Genomic DNA, 20,878 nt, shown 5'->3' with positions numbered 1-20,878 from the left:
TGGTGTGACTTATGTTCAGAATTCTAATTTATTATCCCACATGAGCTGTTCTCCTCCCCCTTCCTTTCTGAGCCAATGTCTTATCGGAGTCATGTTTTTAAACTGCCTTAGTCCTCAGTATTGTTAGAGACTGAATAAGAACTAGACGTTCGAAACGTGTCCTCTGTCTGATTTAGCACTCCATGGATTTATGGACTTTTTAATTATATTTCAATAAAAAATATAATTTTTAAAAATTTTTGGATCAAGCTGCTGGATTTCCTCATGTATCCCTGACCTGGTTTTGCCGACTTTTTCAATCCTTGCACGGTGGAAGGTTGGTGTCTCCTACACAGGTGAGCTGGAACAGAACTTTTTTTGCTTCTCATCATGGGAATGTAGCCTTAAACTCATGTTTCATTGCATTTTTTGGGTGCATTTTTTATTTGCATTTTATCGTATTTTAGACCATACGGTTTTTGTCTTGTTAGTATGTCATGGTTTAAATAAAGCTGATTTGTTTTTGATTTTTTCCGGTGTTTGGCTTTGACAAATTTTTATTGATATAGATATTTGTGGATTCCAGGTATTTTTTAATTGTGGATTTTCTGCATATAATGCAATTTCCAAATTATTTGCCAAATTACCGTATTTTTCAGACTATAAGACGCACCGGACAATAAGATGCACCCTAGTTTTAAAGAAGGAAAATAAGAAAATAAAATTTTAAGCAAAAAATGGGGTCATGACACACTGTTATAAGGCGAGGATCTGCTGCTGACACTGTTGGGGTAATGTCCCCAAATTTTCTACTAAGGTATCCCATCCTGGTAATGATCCTCCTGCCTTGTATATTATCCCCATCCTTGTATATACAGTATGTCCCCCATCCTGGTAAATACCCCTATCCATCCTCATAAATACCTCCATCCTGATAAATACCCCCATCCTGATAAATACCCCCATTCTGGTATGTGCTTACATCCTGTCATCCTGTGGCACACATAAAAGTTTATACTTACCTTTTCCTCACTCCACGCAGCATCGCTCATCTTCCTGCCCCTGCAAGTAGCAGCGCCGCTGACCTGTGTGGAGCCGTGCACACAGTGATGACGTCATGATGATGATGTCCAGGGGCAGTGAATATAGCCACACATGATCACTCCAGGCTGTAGGAGCCAGGGATGATCATGCTGGCCGGCTGTTTAGTATGCACGCACCCCCGGCCCATCATCCCACCTCTCAGGAGCGGCTTCAGGGCTGAGAGATGATGGGCGTCGGGATGCAGTGCATATGAATTGAGGCTAATGAGCATGCCCACATGGTCATGGTAGGCGCTGCTACAGCCTGTTCCTGCATCTGATGACTCGCTCCACGCACCCCCATTCCCCGCAGCCATCGGACTATGAGACGCACCCCCCACTTTCCTCCAAAATTTTGGGGGGAAAAAAGTGCGTCTTATAATCCGAAAAATATGGTAACATGCTGCAGATTTCAAATATGATCCACAGGTCAGTTTATGCTGAGTGAAAAAAATACAGTGGGCATGAGATCTCTATAAATACCATCCACTTAGTAAGAACTATAAGGTCACGTGCACAAGTTGAATATTTGGTGAGTTTTTTCCCTCAGTATGTGTAGCCAAAATCAGAAGTGAGACAATCTGGATAAGTATAATAGAAACACATCACCACTTCTGGATTTATTACCACTCCTGGTTTTGGCTACACATACTGACGTGAAAAACTCACCAAATACTCATCCTGTGCATGCGGCCTAATTCTGTTTCAATTTTAGCATAACTCTTTGCATTTATTTTATTTTAATAAAATGTTGCCTTGTTGGAGGGAGACTAACAAGTTCTGCATACAGTACAGACCAAACTTTTGGACACACCTTCTCATCTCTAGAACAACTGTTAAGAGGAGACTTTGTGCGGCAGGCCTTCATGGTAAAATAGCTGCTAGGAAACCACTGCCAAGGACAGACAACAAGCAGAAGAGACTTGTTTGGGCTAAAGAACACAAGGAATGGACATTAGACCAGTGGAAATCTGTGCTTTGGTCTGATGAGTCCAAATTTGAGATCTTTGGATTTAACCACCGTGTCTTTGTAGAAAAGGTGAACGGATGGACTCTACATGGCTGGTTCCCACCGTGAAGCATGGAGGAGGACGTGTGATGGTGTGGGGGTGCTTTGCTGGTGACACTGTTGGGGATTTATTCAAAATTGAAGGCATACAGAACCAGCATGCCTACCACAGCATCTTGCAGCGGCGTGCTATTCCATCCGGTTTGCGTTTAGTTGGACCATCATTTATTTTTCAACAGGACAATGGCCCCAAACACACCTCCAGGCTGTGTAAGAGCTATTTGACTAAGAAGGAGAGTGATGGGGTGCTACGCCAAATGACCTGGTCTCCACAGTCACCAGACCTGAACCCAATCGAGATGGTTTGGGGTGAGCTGGACCGCAGAGTGAAGGCAAAAGGGCCAACAAGTGCTAAGAATCTCTGGGAATTCCTTCAAGACTGCTGGAAAACCATTTCCGGTGACTACCTCTTGAAGCTCATCAAGAGAATGCCAAGAGTGTGCAAAGTAGTAATGAAAGCAAAAGGTGGCTACTTTGAAGATCCTAGAATATAAGACAGATTTTCAGTTGTTTCACACTTTTTTAAGTATTTCATTCCACATGTTTTAATTCATAGTTTTGATGCCTTCAATGTGAATCTACAATTTTCAGAGTCATGAAAATAAAGAAAACTCATTGAATGAGAAGGTGTGTCCAAACGTTAGGTCTGTACTGTATAACGTTATGATTAGGTATGAGTGGTCCCGAATGTTAAAGTTTGAGGTCCGTATCGAACACTGGGTGTCCGATCTTGGACTCAAACATGGACTTTTTTTTTAATAAAAAAGTCTGTGTTTGAGTTCGAGTACTGCAGCAAAGAAAATCAACAAGCGTTATTACATATGGAAGTTGCATGTTTACTCAAATAAACACTCCCCCACACTCCTTCGTTCACCAATTTATTGAATAAATAGAATCTTCGAAGTTCCAATCTAATCCAATTGGTGAATAAAGACTTCCCCACATGTCCTCTTTCACAAATTTATTCAATAAAAAGAAATCCTGGAAGCTCCAATGTAATTCAATAGTGTAATGTCCCACAACGCTCATCGATTCCTATGCTGCTTTGTTCAGAGAATGTTCTAAAAACAACACTAAAGGGGCCACTGCAAGACAGCGGCATGTACAGGTATGTGAGAAATATCGGGCTGGCGCTGACCAGTGGTGACTTATTGAACCTTCTCAGAACAGAGCTGAATGAGAATCGATGAGTGTTATGGGACATTACACCATTTGATTACGTCAGAACTGCCAGGATTTCTTTTTAATTAATACATAAGTGAATGAGAGCGTGTGGAGGAGTCTTTATTAGAGATGACCAAACCTTTGGAAGTTCGGTTCACCAGGTACGGTACATTCGAACCTTAAAAAGCTTGTTTTTTGACCCAAACCTCAATAGAAGTCAGTAATTGGGCAGTTTGTGGCTCCACCCACATGCTGCTAGCCATAAGCAGAACACTAAAGCGGGCTTTACACGCTACGATATCGTTAATGAATTATCGTCGGGGTCATGGTGTTTGTGCTGCACATCCGGCATCATTAACAATATCGCAGTGTGTGACACTTATGAGCGACCTTAAACGATCGCAAAAGCGGTCAAAATTGTTTGCTGTGGAGAGGTCGTCCTGAAACAAAAAATCGTTTTCTGCTTATTAGCGATGTTTTTCCTCGTTCCTGCGGCACCACACATCGCTGTGTGTGACACCGCAGGAGCGACGAACATCTCCTTACCTGCGTCCACTGGCAATGCGGAAGGAAGGAGGTGGGCGGGATATTATGTCATATATGTTACCTCCGCTTCTATTGGATGCCTGCCGTGTGACGTCGCTGTGATGCCGCACGAACCGCCCCTTAGAAAGGAGGCAGTTCGCCGGCCAGAGTGATGTCGCAGGGCAGGTAAGTACATGTGACGGGTGTAAGCGAGTTTGTGCGCCACGAGCAGCGATTTGCCCGTGATGCACAACCGACGAGGGCGGGTACAATCGCTTGCGTCCTCGCTAGTGAGATCGCAGCGTGTAAAGCTTGCTTTAGGGTGGAGGGTGTAAGCCGTTCAAACATTGCAAGGGTTTTGAGTGGTGAGCATCACTCATACCCAAGCACAGCGCTGCTCGGTTGAGGGGTTTGCACTTGTAACTCGCTTGAACTCCGAACCCGAACTTTGTTTTTTTTGGAAGTCGGTTTCTGAACCCAAACTCCGTACATCGAACCCCAGATTTGCTGATCTCTAGTCTGTATTCACCAATTGGATTATGTTGGTAAATCAAGGATTTTTTTATTCAAAAATTTGCTGAATGAGGGAATGTGTGGGGGAGGGTTTATTCAAATAAACTATTTTTCCCTGTTTGTGTTTTTTTAACTCTATACTTAATGGGTTAGTAATGGGCTGTCTGATAGACATTTCTCCATTTCTAACCCATGGGCTTGATGCTAGCTGTCAATTCAAAGGTGACAGCAACCCCAAAAGTATTGCCCTGGTATGTCAAAGAGAAAAAGCTGGGCAAAGCGCCAAAATTTGCACATCTAATGGATGTGCCACTTCTGGTGTTGCTGCAGGCTGCTATATTTAGGCTGGGAGGGGCCAAATAATTACGGGCTGGCCAGTCTGATAATACCAGGCCCCAGCTGTCTTCATTACCTTGGCTGGTTATCAAAAATACAGTGCAACCCACATTATTTTTTAAAATAATTTATTTAATGGTAAAGATGACAGCTGAGAGTTGCAGCCTGCATGTCTGCTTTACCTGCAAAGGTTTCTAAAAATAGGCAAGAACCCATGTCACTTTTTTTTTATTTATTTATTCATTCAATATTCATATTTGTTTTTAGGGCAATTTCCCCCATTTTACATACTTTTACAGCCCCCTAGCCCTTTCTATGAACATATTACAGCCATTTTACAGCATAGATGCTCGAGTCTTTATTGACCTATATGCAGTCCGGGGTCAAGTTTAGGTCTAGTCCAATTCTTGAACTGAACTTTTAACTAAAATCCAGGCGAACCCGAACTTCCACGAGTCTGCTCATCCCTAGTTGGATTTGGTATTAACTTACTGATACATGTTAGCTTCTTTTTAAGTATCTGCATTTCTCGATTAAATGAATAGTTCCATTGAATGTTGTGCGCTTCTTTTTTTAATAATGTTTAATCCTCAGTGTATGAGAACAACATGCCTTGGAGGTTTACATTTATAATACAGGAAGCATTGTGAAATCTCCAAACATGACACACGCTAGCAGCAGTGTAAGAAAATAAAGCTTGACTGAAAGATTTAATTATGTATTTCCTTATCAGATTTTGGACAGTGTAAGTAATGCATGTAAATAGTCAACATGCCAGCTTAGGTTATATCCCATTACACAGTGTTTAATCCTGGTGCAACCTGAATTTTATAGGAATTTAAGTGAGAAAATTGATTCTGTCTTGTGAAATATAAAGTTTTCTGAAAACCTAACAATTCAGATAGGACTGGTACTAAACTTGACCCAATCCACTTTTGTCACTGCAGGATTGTAGGGATCTGAGCTATTGGCAGCTGTTTGCGGGGATTCGTATACTATCGAGCTGTTTTAATTACTTCTGAACACATAATTCTACTCAGAGGAATAATCATATTTAGCCAACAGGAATGATGCACCTCTACTGTAACGTCAATAAAATTGTGTCAATGTACAGAAATGGTGTCACCCAATATTTCTATATGCAACTAGACTATTCACAAAGGAAAAGCACAGGAATCGCAGCGCAGTCTATTGGAAGTAGCAATCCTAGAAGTCAATATCCATCCTTTAATGAGCTTTGTTACATACCTTAAGATGTACAGACAAACAAGAAATTTCTCCACAACCAATTACCTATATTTGCAAGCCATTTTAAGGTTTTGCCCCTTGTTAGGGATAGGCAGGAGATTGATAGGATCAGTGAGAGTGCTTTGACATGAAGGTACATTGAGTGTAACTTATGACATAGTCCCATATTGCAAACTGAATTTTAATAGATAAAAAGGCAACAACCAAGTATATCAGTATACACGTATAGGGCCCTATTCATCAAGACCAGTGTTGTTCACACCGGTGTTAATGAGGGGCTGTGCAGGAGTCAGATGCTGTTGACTCATAAAGAGGCACATGCCTTTTCATGAATCTGGAGCGTATGACAAGCAGCGTGCACCTCCATGCACGATGCCAAAAAATTCTTCAATCAGATACTGGAGGTATATTTGTAGTTTATGGATTGCCATATCTCATCATGTATTAGTTGTAGCACCCCACCATGGCACTGCAGCACTCTGAATTTTGTCAGAGCTGGAGGAAATTTGCGTGAAAATGCCAAAAAGTTCAGTTCAGGTGCAACTCCAAGTTGTGCCTAAATTTTACGACTTTTCAAAGCTTTTACACAAAATTTTGCCTTGAAAACTTTGATAAATTGGGACCATAATCTTTAAATGTAACGTTGATTAATTAAATTCAAAAGGTGTCACACTATGAAAGAGGTGGCATACAGATCAAGAGAAGGCATAATAGATGATAGGTGTGTACACAATGGGACATCGGCATGCAATGGATAGTGGCGTTGTTAATGGAAACCTTTCACCTCCATCTGTTTTATTTGCTGTAGATCTAGTAGTTTTCTGAATTCTGTGCACTGAATAACTCCACTGACGTCACTAACCGGCAGCTTTCTCTGTACACTGTAAATTTGCAGAAAGGGCTGCCAATAAGTGGTGAGGGTGGAGATACACAGAGCAGGAGGACTACATAGCATGAGACAACTAGTATTCTAGTGATACTCTTCTGCTCATGAAAAATTGATTTTATTGAAACAAGAAGCAGCCCAGTAAGTGACATATCACTGGAATCAGGATTTCTGCCCCTACATCATGCTGGTCTTAATCTAAAAGATTCACTTTAACGATAACCTCCTGAGCCATGTTGTCTATCACTTTGAGTGGTTATCTCATATATACCCTATCTTTTTTGGGATATGTATCCAATAATAATTACAGAATTTTCTGTATAGCTGGAGTAAGTACTCCCCCTTTTTACTGGTGGGACTGAGATACCCTAGTGTGACACTACTACTCAGTAAAGTGAAGTTCATACTATGTTTTTCTCAATGAACAAAAAATGTACTTTACACTTCAAACCATTCAGAGACATTGTAATCCATACTGTAGGAGCTGTTGTTAGATTACAAAATCAGCTCATCTGTAGAATAGTCTATGAGATAGATAACAATCTCCCGGACCCTGGAGATTGGGATAAGTAAGAATTCTCACATTAGGACGGAGTGGAGTTACACTTTGGTTAGATCTGACAGGCTTTAAAACGTCAATAAGCTGTTTATGTGCAAAATAATAAACGCATAGTCCTCTCTTACATCATTCTCCCCACATGTCTATTTCCATGGCTGCACAACAAAAGAGCAGTATAGTCTTGTAATTGCTGTAGAGAACATAGGAGGACCATGGGACTGCCATTAGGAGAATTATGAGGTAGGTCATCACAAAACACATTTTTTACATTGGAGTTCAGTCCATTCTCATTCGATTAAAATACTACATTAATCTTAACTGAAAGGCAATGTATTTGATCTTAATTTATTGTCTTTCTTTCAAAACACCATCCTATTTCAACAAATTCTGATGTAAATAATGTATTGTAAGAATATCTATTAACAGTTAATTCCTGAGTCATTTTCTGACTTCTTTTTAACTCATGTCCTGTGACTTTTCCTTATGGTGCCCTTTATTTTTATTTTTGATGCAGTGTACCAGTTCAGGGTTCTCCCGAGCCTCAAACCACTCCTGCCCCGACCCGGCTGTGCCACCTGTCCAACGCTCCAGTTGCTCGGCTGCTAGGCTTCAGGTGTCCAGGGTCTTTGTTCGTTCTGAGTGTAAAGGGGGCTTTACACACAGCGACATCGCTAGCGATGTTGCTGGTGAAAGCACCCGCCCCCGGTGGTTGTGCGTCATGGGCAAATCGCTGCCCGTGGCGCACAATATCATTAGGAACCGTCACATGGACTTACCTGCTTAGCGATGTCACTGTTGCCGGCGAACCGCCTCCTTTCTAAGTGGGCAGTTCCTACGGCGCCACAGCGGCGTCACTTAACGGCCGCCCAATAAAAGCAGAGGGGCGGAGATGAGCGGGCCGAACATCCTGCCCACCTCCTTCCTTCCGTATTGCCGGCGGCCGCAGGTAAGCTGTAGTTCGTCGTTCCCGAGGTGTCACACATAGCGATGTGTGCTGCCTCGGGAACGACAAACAACCTGCGACCTCAACAATCAACGATTTTTTGAAAAGGAACGACGTGTCAATGATGGACGATTAGGTGAGTATTTTCCATCGTTAACGGTCGCTCGTTGGTGTCACGCAACGACATCGCTAACGATGCTGGATGTGCGTCACGGAATCCGTGACCCCAGCAATATATTGTTAGATACATTGTTGCGTGTAACAGGGCCTTAAGTCCCTGTTTTGCCCTACCGGGCATGTGCGGGTTCCCGCTGCCTCTCCAGGATCTAAGTGTATGACATCACCAGTGACACGGCGGCTCCTGATTGGCTGCCACTCGCGCCACCGATGACGTGGCGGCCGCTGATTGGCCATCGATGACGTCAGCGGTGATGTGGCGGTCCCTGAGTAGCCGTGCAATTGCCATCTGGTGTCTGGCTTGGGTAGGGCTTAGTCTATAAAGGACCATGGATGATGCCCATGGCTCCGCGAGCGTCATTTTTTAAACATTAAATTTTATTAGAACATAAAATTATATTACAACATATTTTTTTTAACAGAGCGTCATTATAACTCAGGTGTCTTGTTGTCATTGAATGGAAACATTCCCCAACATGTCTGCGGCATGCGACGTTACTGTGAGGGCAAGCAACATCAAATGTGTTCATTGGCTGAAAACAGGCGCCAGGAAGCCAGAAATGAAAATGAAAGTATTGGAGCGGATGTTGTTTTATCCATCGTATACCATAGTGGCGAATAGCCTGTTATCCGTCGGATACCAAATAGTGGCGAATAGCCTGTTATTCGTCGGATACCAAATAGTGGCGAATACATTCGCTCATTCCTATTTATAACCTACAGTAAAAGTCTTATATGCATCCATGTCTTATATGGTCCATGTTATATATCATGTTATGTGTTGCTATTGAGAAAGAAGGAAGGTGATCCAGCTCAACTGGGGCAAGGTCCGGCATGCACGGATAACACTCTGGCAGTGCAAGGGTCCAATAGAAGAAGAAAAAAATCCAGCTTCCGGAGTTGTAGTAAAACTATTGCAACATTTTATTGAAGGATGTCAAAATTAATGTGATGACAAGGACAAAAATAGGGAGCCCATACACGGCATAAGGCTACGCGTTTCGAACGCTGCCTGCGCTGTTTGTCAAGCCAGACATATGGGCTCCCTATTTTTGTCCTTATCACATTAATTTTGACATCCTTCAATAAAATTTTGGTCCCAGTAAAAAAAAGGGAAAGAAGTATTAGACACATCTTTGTTTTGTTTTTTTACTAAATACCATAGTATAGAATTGCAAGTGACATTATGTTTTTGGCAGTAATATCAGTAATATTAGAAGAACATTAAACACTATGTAATTGTATTAATATTTTAGACTATAGAGAAAATTGATTTTCTGTTATATTGTTCATTTTTTTTTTTAGAATATTCATGCTTTATATTGAGTAGGCTGATAAGTTAATTATTTTGGTTATTACAGCCATGCAGATAGTTAATAAATGTAGGGGTATTTTTTTATTTGTTTCATGCAGATGTAAGAAAACAAATTTAAATGTAATGTATTTTGCTGCAAACTTCATTATTTTTTTTATCATATTTTTAATTACATTTTTGTAATCACGTAAAAGGATTACTGTTTTACATGATTATTTTAAATCAATACTGTATTAATTAGCATATTTATGTATGCTAATAGATAATCCTCTGTAACACTGACACAGGCTATCATTAGGACAAAATCAAACTTGATAGTATAAATGGAATGTGTAGGGGCATATACACACTGTGGCCATTTAAGGTTTTTTTTTAGGACTGTTTTATTTTTTTACTATGTGCTTAAGAACTAACAGGCAGGCTGTTGCTAACTACCTGTTTGTTCTGGCCAGCGCAGATCTCTGCCAGCACAGAGCCATCACTGCCTTCTGCCGGGAATTATGTGGCTTCCACTGATGTCATGACAGACTAGCAGCTTGTTTCCCACTCCTCTGTTGATGGGGCGTGATTGCTGTATGTTGATGCAGGGAGCCATGTGTCAATCAGCATGACTTTGGCACAAGAGCAGCCTGGGAGAAGAAGAGCTGCTCTGATCACATGAAGCGGCAGATTTGAGGGCAGGAGTGATCTGGCTAGGTAGTTAGCCACTACCTGCTTGTTAGTTCTTATCACATAGTTAAAAAACTAAATTATCCCAGGCAACAGCCAAATATAACCTAAAACAGGGATCTTCCACTAGTGGTTCAGGGGACAATAATGTTTGGCTCAAGGCTGTCTGCCAACTTGGTTCTTTAGCAACACGCCTTGCAAACAGCTGTTGATTTGTTCTTTTTACCTCCCAGAGATCACAGTACAGCTTGGTTCACTTTTATCCTGCACTCTAAGTTGAGCGTTTACCAGGGTTTTCCTGTAAATTACTGAAATTTTGAGACTCAGACAGAACTACTGATGATGAGGCAGCTGGAATCACCTTGCACTCTCTTTAGTCTATGATCCATCTGTGCCAATCTTTTAGGTGTGCATTAAAGTGCATTCGACCACCTCATTTGGGCACATCTTAAAAACTGGACACTGCTAAATAGAAGCCACCAAGGGTCCGCAGTGAGGCTGAGTATCCAGGTCCTTCATTCAATCCGTTTTTGGCTCCATTTTAAATAATTAATAACAGATCATCCCAATTGATGACATTTTTAAGCGATCCGTTAACGGATCTGTTATAATGTAAGTCAATGGAACCAAAAACGAATCAGTTGTTAATCACTTAAAAAATGATTTAACAGGTCCAGAGAGATGAGCCAACCTTTCCAAGGTCAGTTTGCAGATCTTTACAGAGCCTCCCGGTGTTCGTCAAACAGTTTGGCACACAAACTGAGCTCATTGAATTCAATGGGAGACCAAACTTACGTGTTGTAAGGGGGGCTTTAAAAGAAACAAAATAAAGCAGGACATACTTACCAAGTCTCCGGCATGGCTGTAACTGCTCCCACCTAAGAAAACCAGCCCCCAGCTGTCAGGTTTTAACTTGGCTGGGTAGCAACATTGGGAGAGACGGCCTGCCATTTTTTTTAATTGTTTATTTAACCCTAGAACGCGCAACCATAGAAATCAACTATATAAAACAAGTAACCTAGCAGACCTGCGAGGCCCCAGGTTTGCATTCTAGGGTTAAACAAAATAAAAAAAGCCGTATACGGTTCCTCCTATTTTGATACACAGCCAAGATAAGCGCACGGCTGAGGGCTGCAGCCTGTAGCCATGGGCTTTATCTGTGGTGCGATTAATAGATTGGGGGACCCTACACCTATTTATTTATTTATTTTATACCACAATATTGACCCGCAGATAACGCCAGTGATTCCAACCATTCACAGACGCTGTCTGGGGGCGGGGTCTGACTGCAGCCAATCAGAGACGCCGGTGGGCGAGGGAAACAGTGAATATGGATGAGGGATAATCAGAGGCCTCGGAAGTACAGCCGCAGGAGCAGTTACAGCCGTGGGGAGACTCGTTAAGTATGTCATGCCTTGACCCTTTTACTTCGTTTTTTTTACATTGATTTCCCCGGCCAATCACAGCCATGCCAATACTTGACATGGCAGTGATGGGGCTGGGAGTTGGTTTTCTGCCAACAAACAGTTACAGAACATTGCCAAATTTTGAGCAAAGTGTTTGGTAAACCGTGCCTGAAGGAACCAGCCAAGGCTCGTACCGAATCTGAAATTGGCGAACGCAAACCAAATAGGTTTGCACATCTCTTGTCCAGATAGAGAGAAAGAGAGATAGAATTGACAGCTGGTTAGCCTAACCCAAGCCGCTGTCCAAATTATCTTTCTCTCTCTCTCTGTATCTATCTATTCTATGTACGGTATATCTTCTATCCATTATATCTATCCATCTAATAGATCTAGTCTATCTATTAGGCTTCCGTCACACATCCATGCCTCCGGTCCATGTTTGCCATTTTTTGCACGTACCGGAGACACGTGCTTATGTTGAATCATTTATTTTCATGTTAAAAGCCGCTCGTCAGTATTTTTGCACGGAGCGCGTGTACGTTCCGTTCATACGTGTGTCCGTTTTGAAAAAGCGCTGACATGTCCGTGTTGCTCCGGGATCACGTACTCACGGACCCATTATATCCTATGGGTCCGTGTTGACACGTATGTGATACAGATGATGTCCGTGTGCTATCCGTGCGGTCCGTGTCCGTGTGGCTCAAATCAAGTTTGTTACAAATTGAAATACTTGCAGGTGGCCAAGATACCCTACAAAATCCAACATAAAAAAACTAAGGCCTCCGTGGATAATGGCATGGTTGTAGTATATATCCAAACACATTGGATATCCAAGTAAAAAGACCAACAGGTTAATTTATTTTGGATAATTATAAGAATATGCTAATCAAATCCACCTATGGGTCATTTTTCCCAACAAATAATCATTAACTTAATTTGATGAAGATGTGAAAAAAAAGATACGGAAAGCATACGGAACATACACTGACGTATTACACGCACAGAAAAACGTACACACGTAATGCACACGGACACTACACGGAGAGGAAAAAAGGACTCCAAAAACGGAACACGGACTACAAAAACGGACATCGTCACACGTACGTTTTTTTCACGTGAGTGTGGCAGAGGCCTTTATCTATCTATTTATTCTTAACTGTTCTGCCTATCAATCTATCTATCTATCTATCTAACTATCACATACTGTGTGTGGATGACGGTACAGAAACCATACTTTTGTGTTCAGTGCTTGGGCTGTTGGAGCATAATACTGTAGAAAAAAACACCAGCTCACCCACTTGGAGTTCCATAAGAATCTGACCGGTGCACGGACATCAGCAGGACCCACTGAAATGTGAAAATGAAGAAAGGAATTTCCAGCATCCAGGTTCCAGATTATTTTAAAAAACAAATTTCTTTATTCCAAAATGATTTAAAAGGTCATTCCATATGTATAAAAACAAGTGGCAATTATCAAACAGGCATAGTGTAGGTGGGTGGCTGTGTGGGCTCCATATTGTGTGGGAGTTTGTTGGCTATGAGGGCATCATATTGTGTGGTGGTTATATACTGTAGTGGCATCATAGTGTGTGTGGTGCAATGCACTGTATGGGCATCATATTGTGTGGTTGGGAATCTACTGTGGAGCATCCTACTGTATGAAGGGGACACTGTTTGTATCATCACGTGTAGTGGGTACATCAGACTGGATAAGGAACTGGGGCCGTGATTGCCATGAATGGGGTACTCTGTTGTGTGGGAACACTAACGGGCTTCATTTTTTTCGCACATTCAAAGATGAGGTGAGGATAGGATACTGCCTTAGCGTAAAATAAAAATTGCTAAGTAGAGCAATGCAGTATGTTTCCTACTTTCCTCAGTTGGTAGATATCCTTAAGTATGGAGGCTATTGAATGTAGACTCTATTTATGGTTTATGAAATCAAACCAGATTTAGTTTTAAGCAGGAATCTTACAGTAACCTGAGGCAATGTTAACAAATTATTTTGTACAGAGTTATGCCTCATAGTCCTGGTGTTTGAAATAAGACTGGTGGAGGCTTTGAGGCATGGATAGAGTGCACACTGGGTTAAATACTGTAAGCGAGAACAGTATCACTTGGGAGCGTTCCAAGCTGAACAGTGAAGAAGATTTGGAAGACTGAGTATTACATTTGCATGTCTTCTCAGCTGTCTGATAGCTCCAGAGGGGATGAACTGTTTTACACTGTCATGCAACACTGTTCCTTCATTTTTGCTGGCATATTTATTAAATGCTGGTTAGAAGAAACCATTTTCCCTAATGAGTCTTAAAGATACTTAAATAGATATGTTCATACAATTCTAAATAAAATAGTGAGAAAATGGCCCAACCCCAGTGTAAAAAGAACATAAAAGGACAAGAAAATCCTGCTATTACTCATTGTATTTTTCTAGATCTCCATGGTATAGACTCTACAAGATACATACCTACATAAAAACAATGTAAGCAAGGACGGTTGACCTTAGGGAGATCAACATCCAACACCGCGGAGACACTATCACGTGTTTCTCAATGCAGTGATTCTAGAGCAATGTCCCCTGGGAAATATTCAAAACAATATGTCTGCGCCTGTTCCTGCGGAGATACTATCACATGATTCTCAACGCTGGCAGGAAACTAACCAGGTCTTTCACCGGGAAGGAACAATCACGGGAAGTGCAGTCTCCAGTCAAGGAGACCACCTATGCCAAACATGGTATCCATCCACAGACGGCTGTTTCGGGGTATTTGCCCCTCATCAGTGTGGAGTAGGAAATTGGCTAGTGGGAGCATTACCTAGTAGAAGACTACATAAGCAAGGATGGTTGAACTTCGGGAGATCAACATCCAACACCGCGGAGACACCATCTACAAGGTAGATAACTACATAAAAACAATGAGTTATATTTAACTGATACTTTCAAAAAGCGTCTTTTGTTATAGAACATTTACCTAATTGTTGGGAAAAATGGGGATGCGTCTTACAAACCATACATAGCTTACTGGGGCGGCAGTGGTGGCGCAGGGTCAGCGATTCAGGGGGGGTGTCACTGCAGTGGAACAGCTCAGGAGGGTCAGTGTTTGGCAGCGGAGGGTCAGTAATACTACTGGCTCATGGAGTGGCGCTGCAGGCGCCTTTGATCTGCCAGCAGACTACAGGCTGCTTTGAATCGCTGGCGGTTGACACAATGTACTTCAAGAACATGGCTGTGGAAGCCAATTTGCGCACATACCGTCTCCTCGGCCATTTTCTTGGAGTCCATTGCATCAACCCCGGCGATTCAAAGCAGCCCGCAGTCCACCGTCAAATCAATGGCACCCGCTGCTGCAACACCCCACAAGCCTGCAGTATCACTGACCCTCCACTGCTGCACTCTGACCCTCCTGAGCGGTGACACCCCCTCCTCCAAGCCCACAACATCACCTACCCTGCCTCCTGGGACCTTCCTGAACTGCTCCACCACCGCCGCTTTCCCCTAGTGAGCTAATATAAGAGGCACTAGGATTATAAGATGGATTCTCATTTTAACAGTAAAAATTATTTTCTTTCTATTTTCCTCCTTCAAATTTTGAATGCGTCTTATAATGCGTTGTGTCTTATAAAACGAAAAACACGGTAATATTTCCGAAAATCCTAGCAAGCTGAAAATCCACTGATTTTGAAATCCAGGCTAAAACACGTTCTCTCATCTTATGATTCGACTTATACTGGGTAGATTGTTTCAGTGTCAATTTATCTGTTCTGTATTATCTCACAAATTGAGGATTGTTTTCGCAGTTTAGTGTAAATGAAATTGTATGCCGCTTGTAGATATGTCATGTTAGTGCATTTGCTCCGAGATGTAAACCCGCCGCGAGCAAAGGTCAAATCTCCAGCCTATCTCCTGAATATATTGTGATCTAGGTTCACATTAGATATATTTTCCTGTAGTGTTGTGAACAATAGGACCAGAGACATATGAGTTTCCATTCCCCTTTGGGCTTGTGGCTAAATATGAGAGAATTGAGTAATCTAAACCTTTTTATGGTTTTGTACAAACTGAATCAATACAGAATATAAGCTTTATTCTTTCAACTTATTGCTGCTCTCGTAGAAGCATGGTCAGTTTAGAAATGTCATATACTAGGTGAGAGGTGTTCAGAAAGAGTTTTCTGTTCACACTTGTGGTTTTTATCACATCTTCATTGCTTTTTGAAGGTCAGAATAGTATAGTATGTTGTAATGTTCTATTCAGTATAGAAACAAAATATGTGATGGTAAAATCTTATCAAACCCATCAAATGCTTCACAGTTGATGCAAAATTTCCATCATGACTCCTAAAGAAACAGAAGCAATGATGATATTGTACAAATGGCCATTACTATAGCATCCAATCAATCAATCAATAATTTGGGATTGACAAGTAGAAACATGGCCAAAACAGAATGTGAAAGACTCGTTGACCCTTGTGATCAATTGCATTTTTAAGTCATTTTTCTCTCTCGTTTTTTCTCAATTGAAATGGTAAAATTTTGTGAAATGTCCTTCATGAGTCCTAGAAAAACAGAAGCCATGATGACATATTCTCTACCTGTACAGAAGCCTGCTATCACAACACCTAATCTACCAATTTTGTGGTTAGTAACTCCACAAGTAAAAAACTGTCAAAAAGGTCAAGACAGAATATGAAAAAAAAATTGACCCCTTTTTATCAATGGCATTTTTTAAGTAATTTTTGTGTTTTGTCGTTCTGTTTTAGTTGTGGACTTTCTATCAAAATCCTTAAAATTGTGTACAGGGTTTGATACATTTGGTGCAGATAAAAAAAATGGTAAAGTTTTGGTGTTCTACTTTTTTGCTTCTTGTTAGAGTGAAATGTAGCTGAACCCTTTCATAATTTCATGGTTTTTAAGCCTGAAGGAAGGAGTATTCCCATCTCCAAGACCCTATCGCAATATGTAGTAGGTGTAATAATAAGAATATTAGCAAATATCTCCAATTAGAAAGGTAGTATAGTTTTCCTGCTCTTACAGTAAAGGATCCCGCTTCTGTGATGATGAATAAACCTTCTTTCCTCTAGATGTAGTAGATACCCCTTGGCACCATTGCAGGCCTAAGTATAAAAAGATCATTAGAAAGGTCTCTGTACTGTCCCCTTATATATTTATACATTGTAATAAGATTACCCCTAAGCCTTCCTTCTTCCATACTGAGTAACCCCAAGTGTAATAACCTGTCCTGGTATTGCAGTCCACCCATTCCTTTAATAACCTAGGTTGCTCTTCTCTGCAATCGCTCTACTTCAGCTATGTCCTTGTTATATACCGGAAACCAAAATTGTACACAGTATTCTAAGTGTGGTCGCACTAGTGACTTGTATAGGGGTAAAACTATGTTCTCATCTATGCCTCCTTTAACCCCTTCATAACCGGGCTAGTTTCCGGGGTTTTTTTCTCGCTTTTTCCTTCCCTTCTTCCAAGAGCCGATCGGATTAATTCATCCTATATTTATCTTATATTTTGAGAGATCGGGCATTTCTCAATGCAGTGATACCAATTATTTGCATTTTTTTTTCAATTTTCAACTTTTTTTTACTTTTTAGCTGTGATTATTTGATCACTTGTGCTGTACAGAGCAGGGCATCAGCAATGATATCTACAACAGAAATTATCTCGGGTGTTGGTCATGACAGATACGGGGGTCACCAGCTGACCTCCGGCTGTCGTGACATCCCATTGGCAACCCATGACCACGTCACAGGGGCATCGATGGGAGCGGGGAATGATGCTCTCACCACCAGTGCCTGTTAAATCCCACTGTGAGAGATTTAACTGTTTGACAGCCACTGGTGGTGGATCTCTGATCCACCCATCGTTGTTAGAGGCACATGTACACTGATCAGATCAACCGATATGTGCATATGTGCAGGGAAAGATGTGGGCTCAGTGTGTGAGCCTGCATCAAAGGCAGGGGGCCAAAATATGACTTACCAGTACATCATAGGTCACAAAGGGGTTAAAAACCAATCTCTTTATAAAGACCTATCACCTCATTTCACTTTTCTAACTCTCCCCTTTTCCCCCTTTTCATTTTTCCTCAGTATCTGGTCATTTGATTCCACATCCTACATGCATTCAATAGCACTTTACAACTGTACGCATATACTGGCTGATGACTGGCTCAGGCAGCTTTAAATCCAAACCTCTGCTTGTTATAATGATGGCTGGAGCCTACCTGACAAGCACTGTCTACCTACTGTGTCCTCCATCATTTCCTCATATAGTAGATTGTAAGCTTGTGAGTAGGACCCTCACTACTAGAACTGTGTTCTTTGTAATGTCTTCATTGTCTGTACATGTCCCCTTCAACTGTAAAGTGCTGCGGAATATGTTGATGCTATATAAATACGATTAGTATAATATAAAGTGAATACATTTTTTATGGTATATTTTAATTCATCAATAGTTTAATATCACAGTGGATTTGAGTAATGAATAATATTACTTTGGATAAACTGAAATTCTTCTTCTAGGACTGGGAATTTCCTCACTTTATGGGTGATGTGGATGTTAATCTCCCGGGTCTACCTACTTCTCACCTGCAGTTCAGAGTACCGTACTGTCAAAGGATATTAAAAGAGGAATACCATATACATATAACAGGTATGCTCTTGGTTTCCGAATTATATTTTATCTTTACAATTCATTTATTCTGTTAATCGTCAATTTTTGTACAGAAGTTTACAATGTTTTTTCCAAAAGAAAGCAAAAACACACAACCCCCCACATTACCTGTGTAATGTGATTTTTGTCCCGAGGAAGGAGACTAATCTCCGAAATGCATAGACAAATAAAATTACTCCTTTTAACAAGATTTGGACTGGATTCCACTTTTGTGGCAACACTGTGTTGTTTAACCCTTTCTTTGTCCTGCCTTTTACATTAATTTTGTTCCTATTATTTATAAGTGGTAAAAAATATGTTTTTATTTGAAAGACAGAATGTGTTTTGTTATTATGTGGATGCACTAGATTCCTTCTATATGGTTGATGGCATGTATAAATGATATAAAAAAGGCTACACATCCTTGGTAACTTGCCAGATTTTTGTCATATAACAAAATTATACCAATAAGAATAATTTCAGAACTTTTTCCACCATGCTACACATATGAAGAATATTGGAGATTGTTATCACATGCAGTATACCACCAGTACTTGCATGAAATCCCTGCAGCTCCTTTAATGTTGTTGTAGATCTTTAGGCAGCATTCTGGGGCTCTTTTCTTTTTGTCTTTTCATCAATTTTTGATTGACATCTAGTTCTAGGTAATATCATCACTGTGCTAAATTTAAGCCACTTCTTGATCACCATCTCTCAATTTAAACAAAATCATAACTGAGATTTTGCTCTCATAATCACACACAGCTCTGCAGTGAGATTAGAAATAACACAGTACAGCAGAGCTAACACAGCACAGCAAAGCTAACACAGCACAGCAAAGCTAACACAGCACAGCATAGCTAACACAATACAGCATAGCTAATACAGTACAGGAGAGCTAACACAGCACAGCAGAGCTAACACAGCACAGCAGAGCTAACACAGCACAGTAGAGCTAACACAGCACAGCAGAGCTAACACAGCACAGCAAAGCTAACACAGTACAGCATAGCTAACACAGTACAGCAGAGCTAATGCAGTATAGCAGAAGTAAAGTTTGTCTCCTTATAAACATTTACAGCAGCATTTGACCTCTCCTAGTCCTGTAATCTCTGCTGCAGAACTGTGCCTGACTCTAACACAGTACAGCAGAGTTTAACTTTGTTTCATTACAAACACAACAAGCACATCTGCAGTTGTCTCCCCACAGTGCTGTCAGCTCTGCTGTACTGCCCCTCCACCACACTGGCTGCCTATGAGATGATGGTTGAAGTCCTATGACAGGACTAATGCAGCTGCAAATATTTTTGCTTCTTGTTTGCTGTACTTATTCACCTCTGCTGGACTGTGAGAGAAAAATGTGAGTAATTTCTTGTCTCACACTGTTAACATCTCCCTTCATTTAAAATAAGTTCTTAAGGCAGGTTCTCAAGGAGATTAGTGTCCAACCCATAGAGTTTAACAGCTCATTTACATTTAAGAAGAATGCAGACTTTTATATTATTTTTGCTTTTTTCCCTCAAAATGATTTCCAATTCTTCCTCAATGGATTTTTACAGATTATGGGTGACTTAAAAGGTGGTAAAAGTTTTGAAATTATTCTTTTTGGTATAATTTTTTACATGACAAAAACCTGACATGACTATTCCTCTGCTTCAAAACCTATGTGGCTACGCCGGCACCTGAGTGATTTGTCAACCGCAGTTCCCACTTCCTGTTACCTGCTGGAGTGGGGCCAAACATGGGGAATGAGAAGTGGACTACCCCTTTAAAGGAAGTGACTTAATCATTCTTCCTGTAGCTTCTATTTGGAAATAATTTACTATTGTGTATATATTGTAAAAAAAATGCTGGTGGTAAGGAAAAAACAACACAAAAGAGACTAAAAAATATGTTTTAGGAAAAACCGCCCAGTATGTACACCATCATCGAAAAGACATCATGTACACACAGTATACCCTTATTTGACGTAATTGTTTATGCTTTAAACAACCTCTCCTAATTTCCCCTTATACAAGTATGTTTGATTTATGGGAATCGGGAATGTTAATTTCAGCATGTCTAATCCTACTGTTCTGATGTCTATTGATTCAAAATCAGCAGGCTTGCTTACCTTTACGTAAAAGATATTAGCACTGTGAAGCCTTGTCATATTACTTAGGATTTAGGATTTGTCACCTGGCATAAATCCTAAGTCATATGACAAGGCTCGTTAAAGGCACTAGAGTTTGTCTACTTCCTACACAATTTGCAAGGTGGAGAGATGGACTGGTCTAGTATTCATCCTTGCATGTGGTTGCAATAACGTATTGTGGCCAGACAGAGTTTGACCAAGCTGGAAAGG

At 40.9% G+C, this 20,878-nt stretch overlaps 1 protein-coding gene across 2 annotated transcripts in view; it reads left to right on the top strand.

Moving 5' to 3' along the window:
- Window positions 1-20,878, top strand: part of TMEM117 (transmembrane protein 117) — a 478,554-nt gene that overhangs the window by 450,145 nt on the left and 7,531 nt on the right. For both annotated transcript variants that reach the window (XM_075344967.1, XM_075344968.1), the window contains exon 7: window positions 18,405-18,534. In XM_075344967.1, coding sequence (XP_075201082.1) covers window positions 18,405-18,534 — 130 coding nt within the window. The remainder of the gene's footprint in view (window positions 1-18,404; window positions 18,535-20,878) is intronic.

Source organism: Anomaloglossus baeobatrachus, chromosome 4 (genome assembly GCF_048569485.1).
Source record: "Anomaloglossus baeobatrachus isolate aAnoBae1 chromosome 4, aAnoBae1.hap1, whole genome shotgun sequence".
NCBI lineage: Eukaryota > Metazoa > Chordata > Amphibia > Anura > Aromobatidae > Anomaloglossus > Anomaloglossus baeobatrachus.
This window is presented reverse-complemented; position numbering and strand designations above follow the sequence as displayed.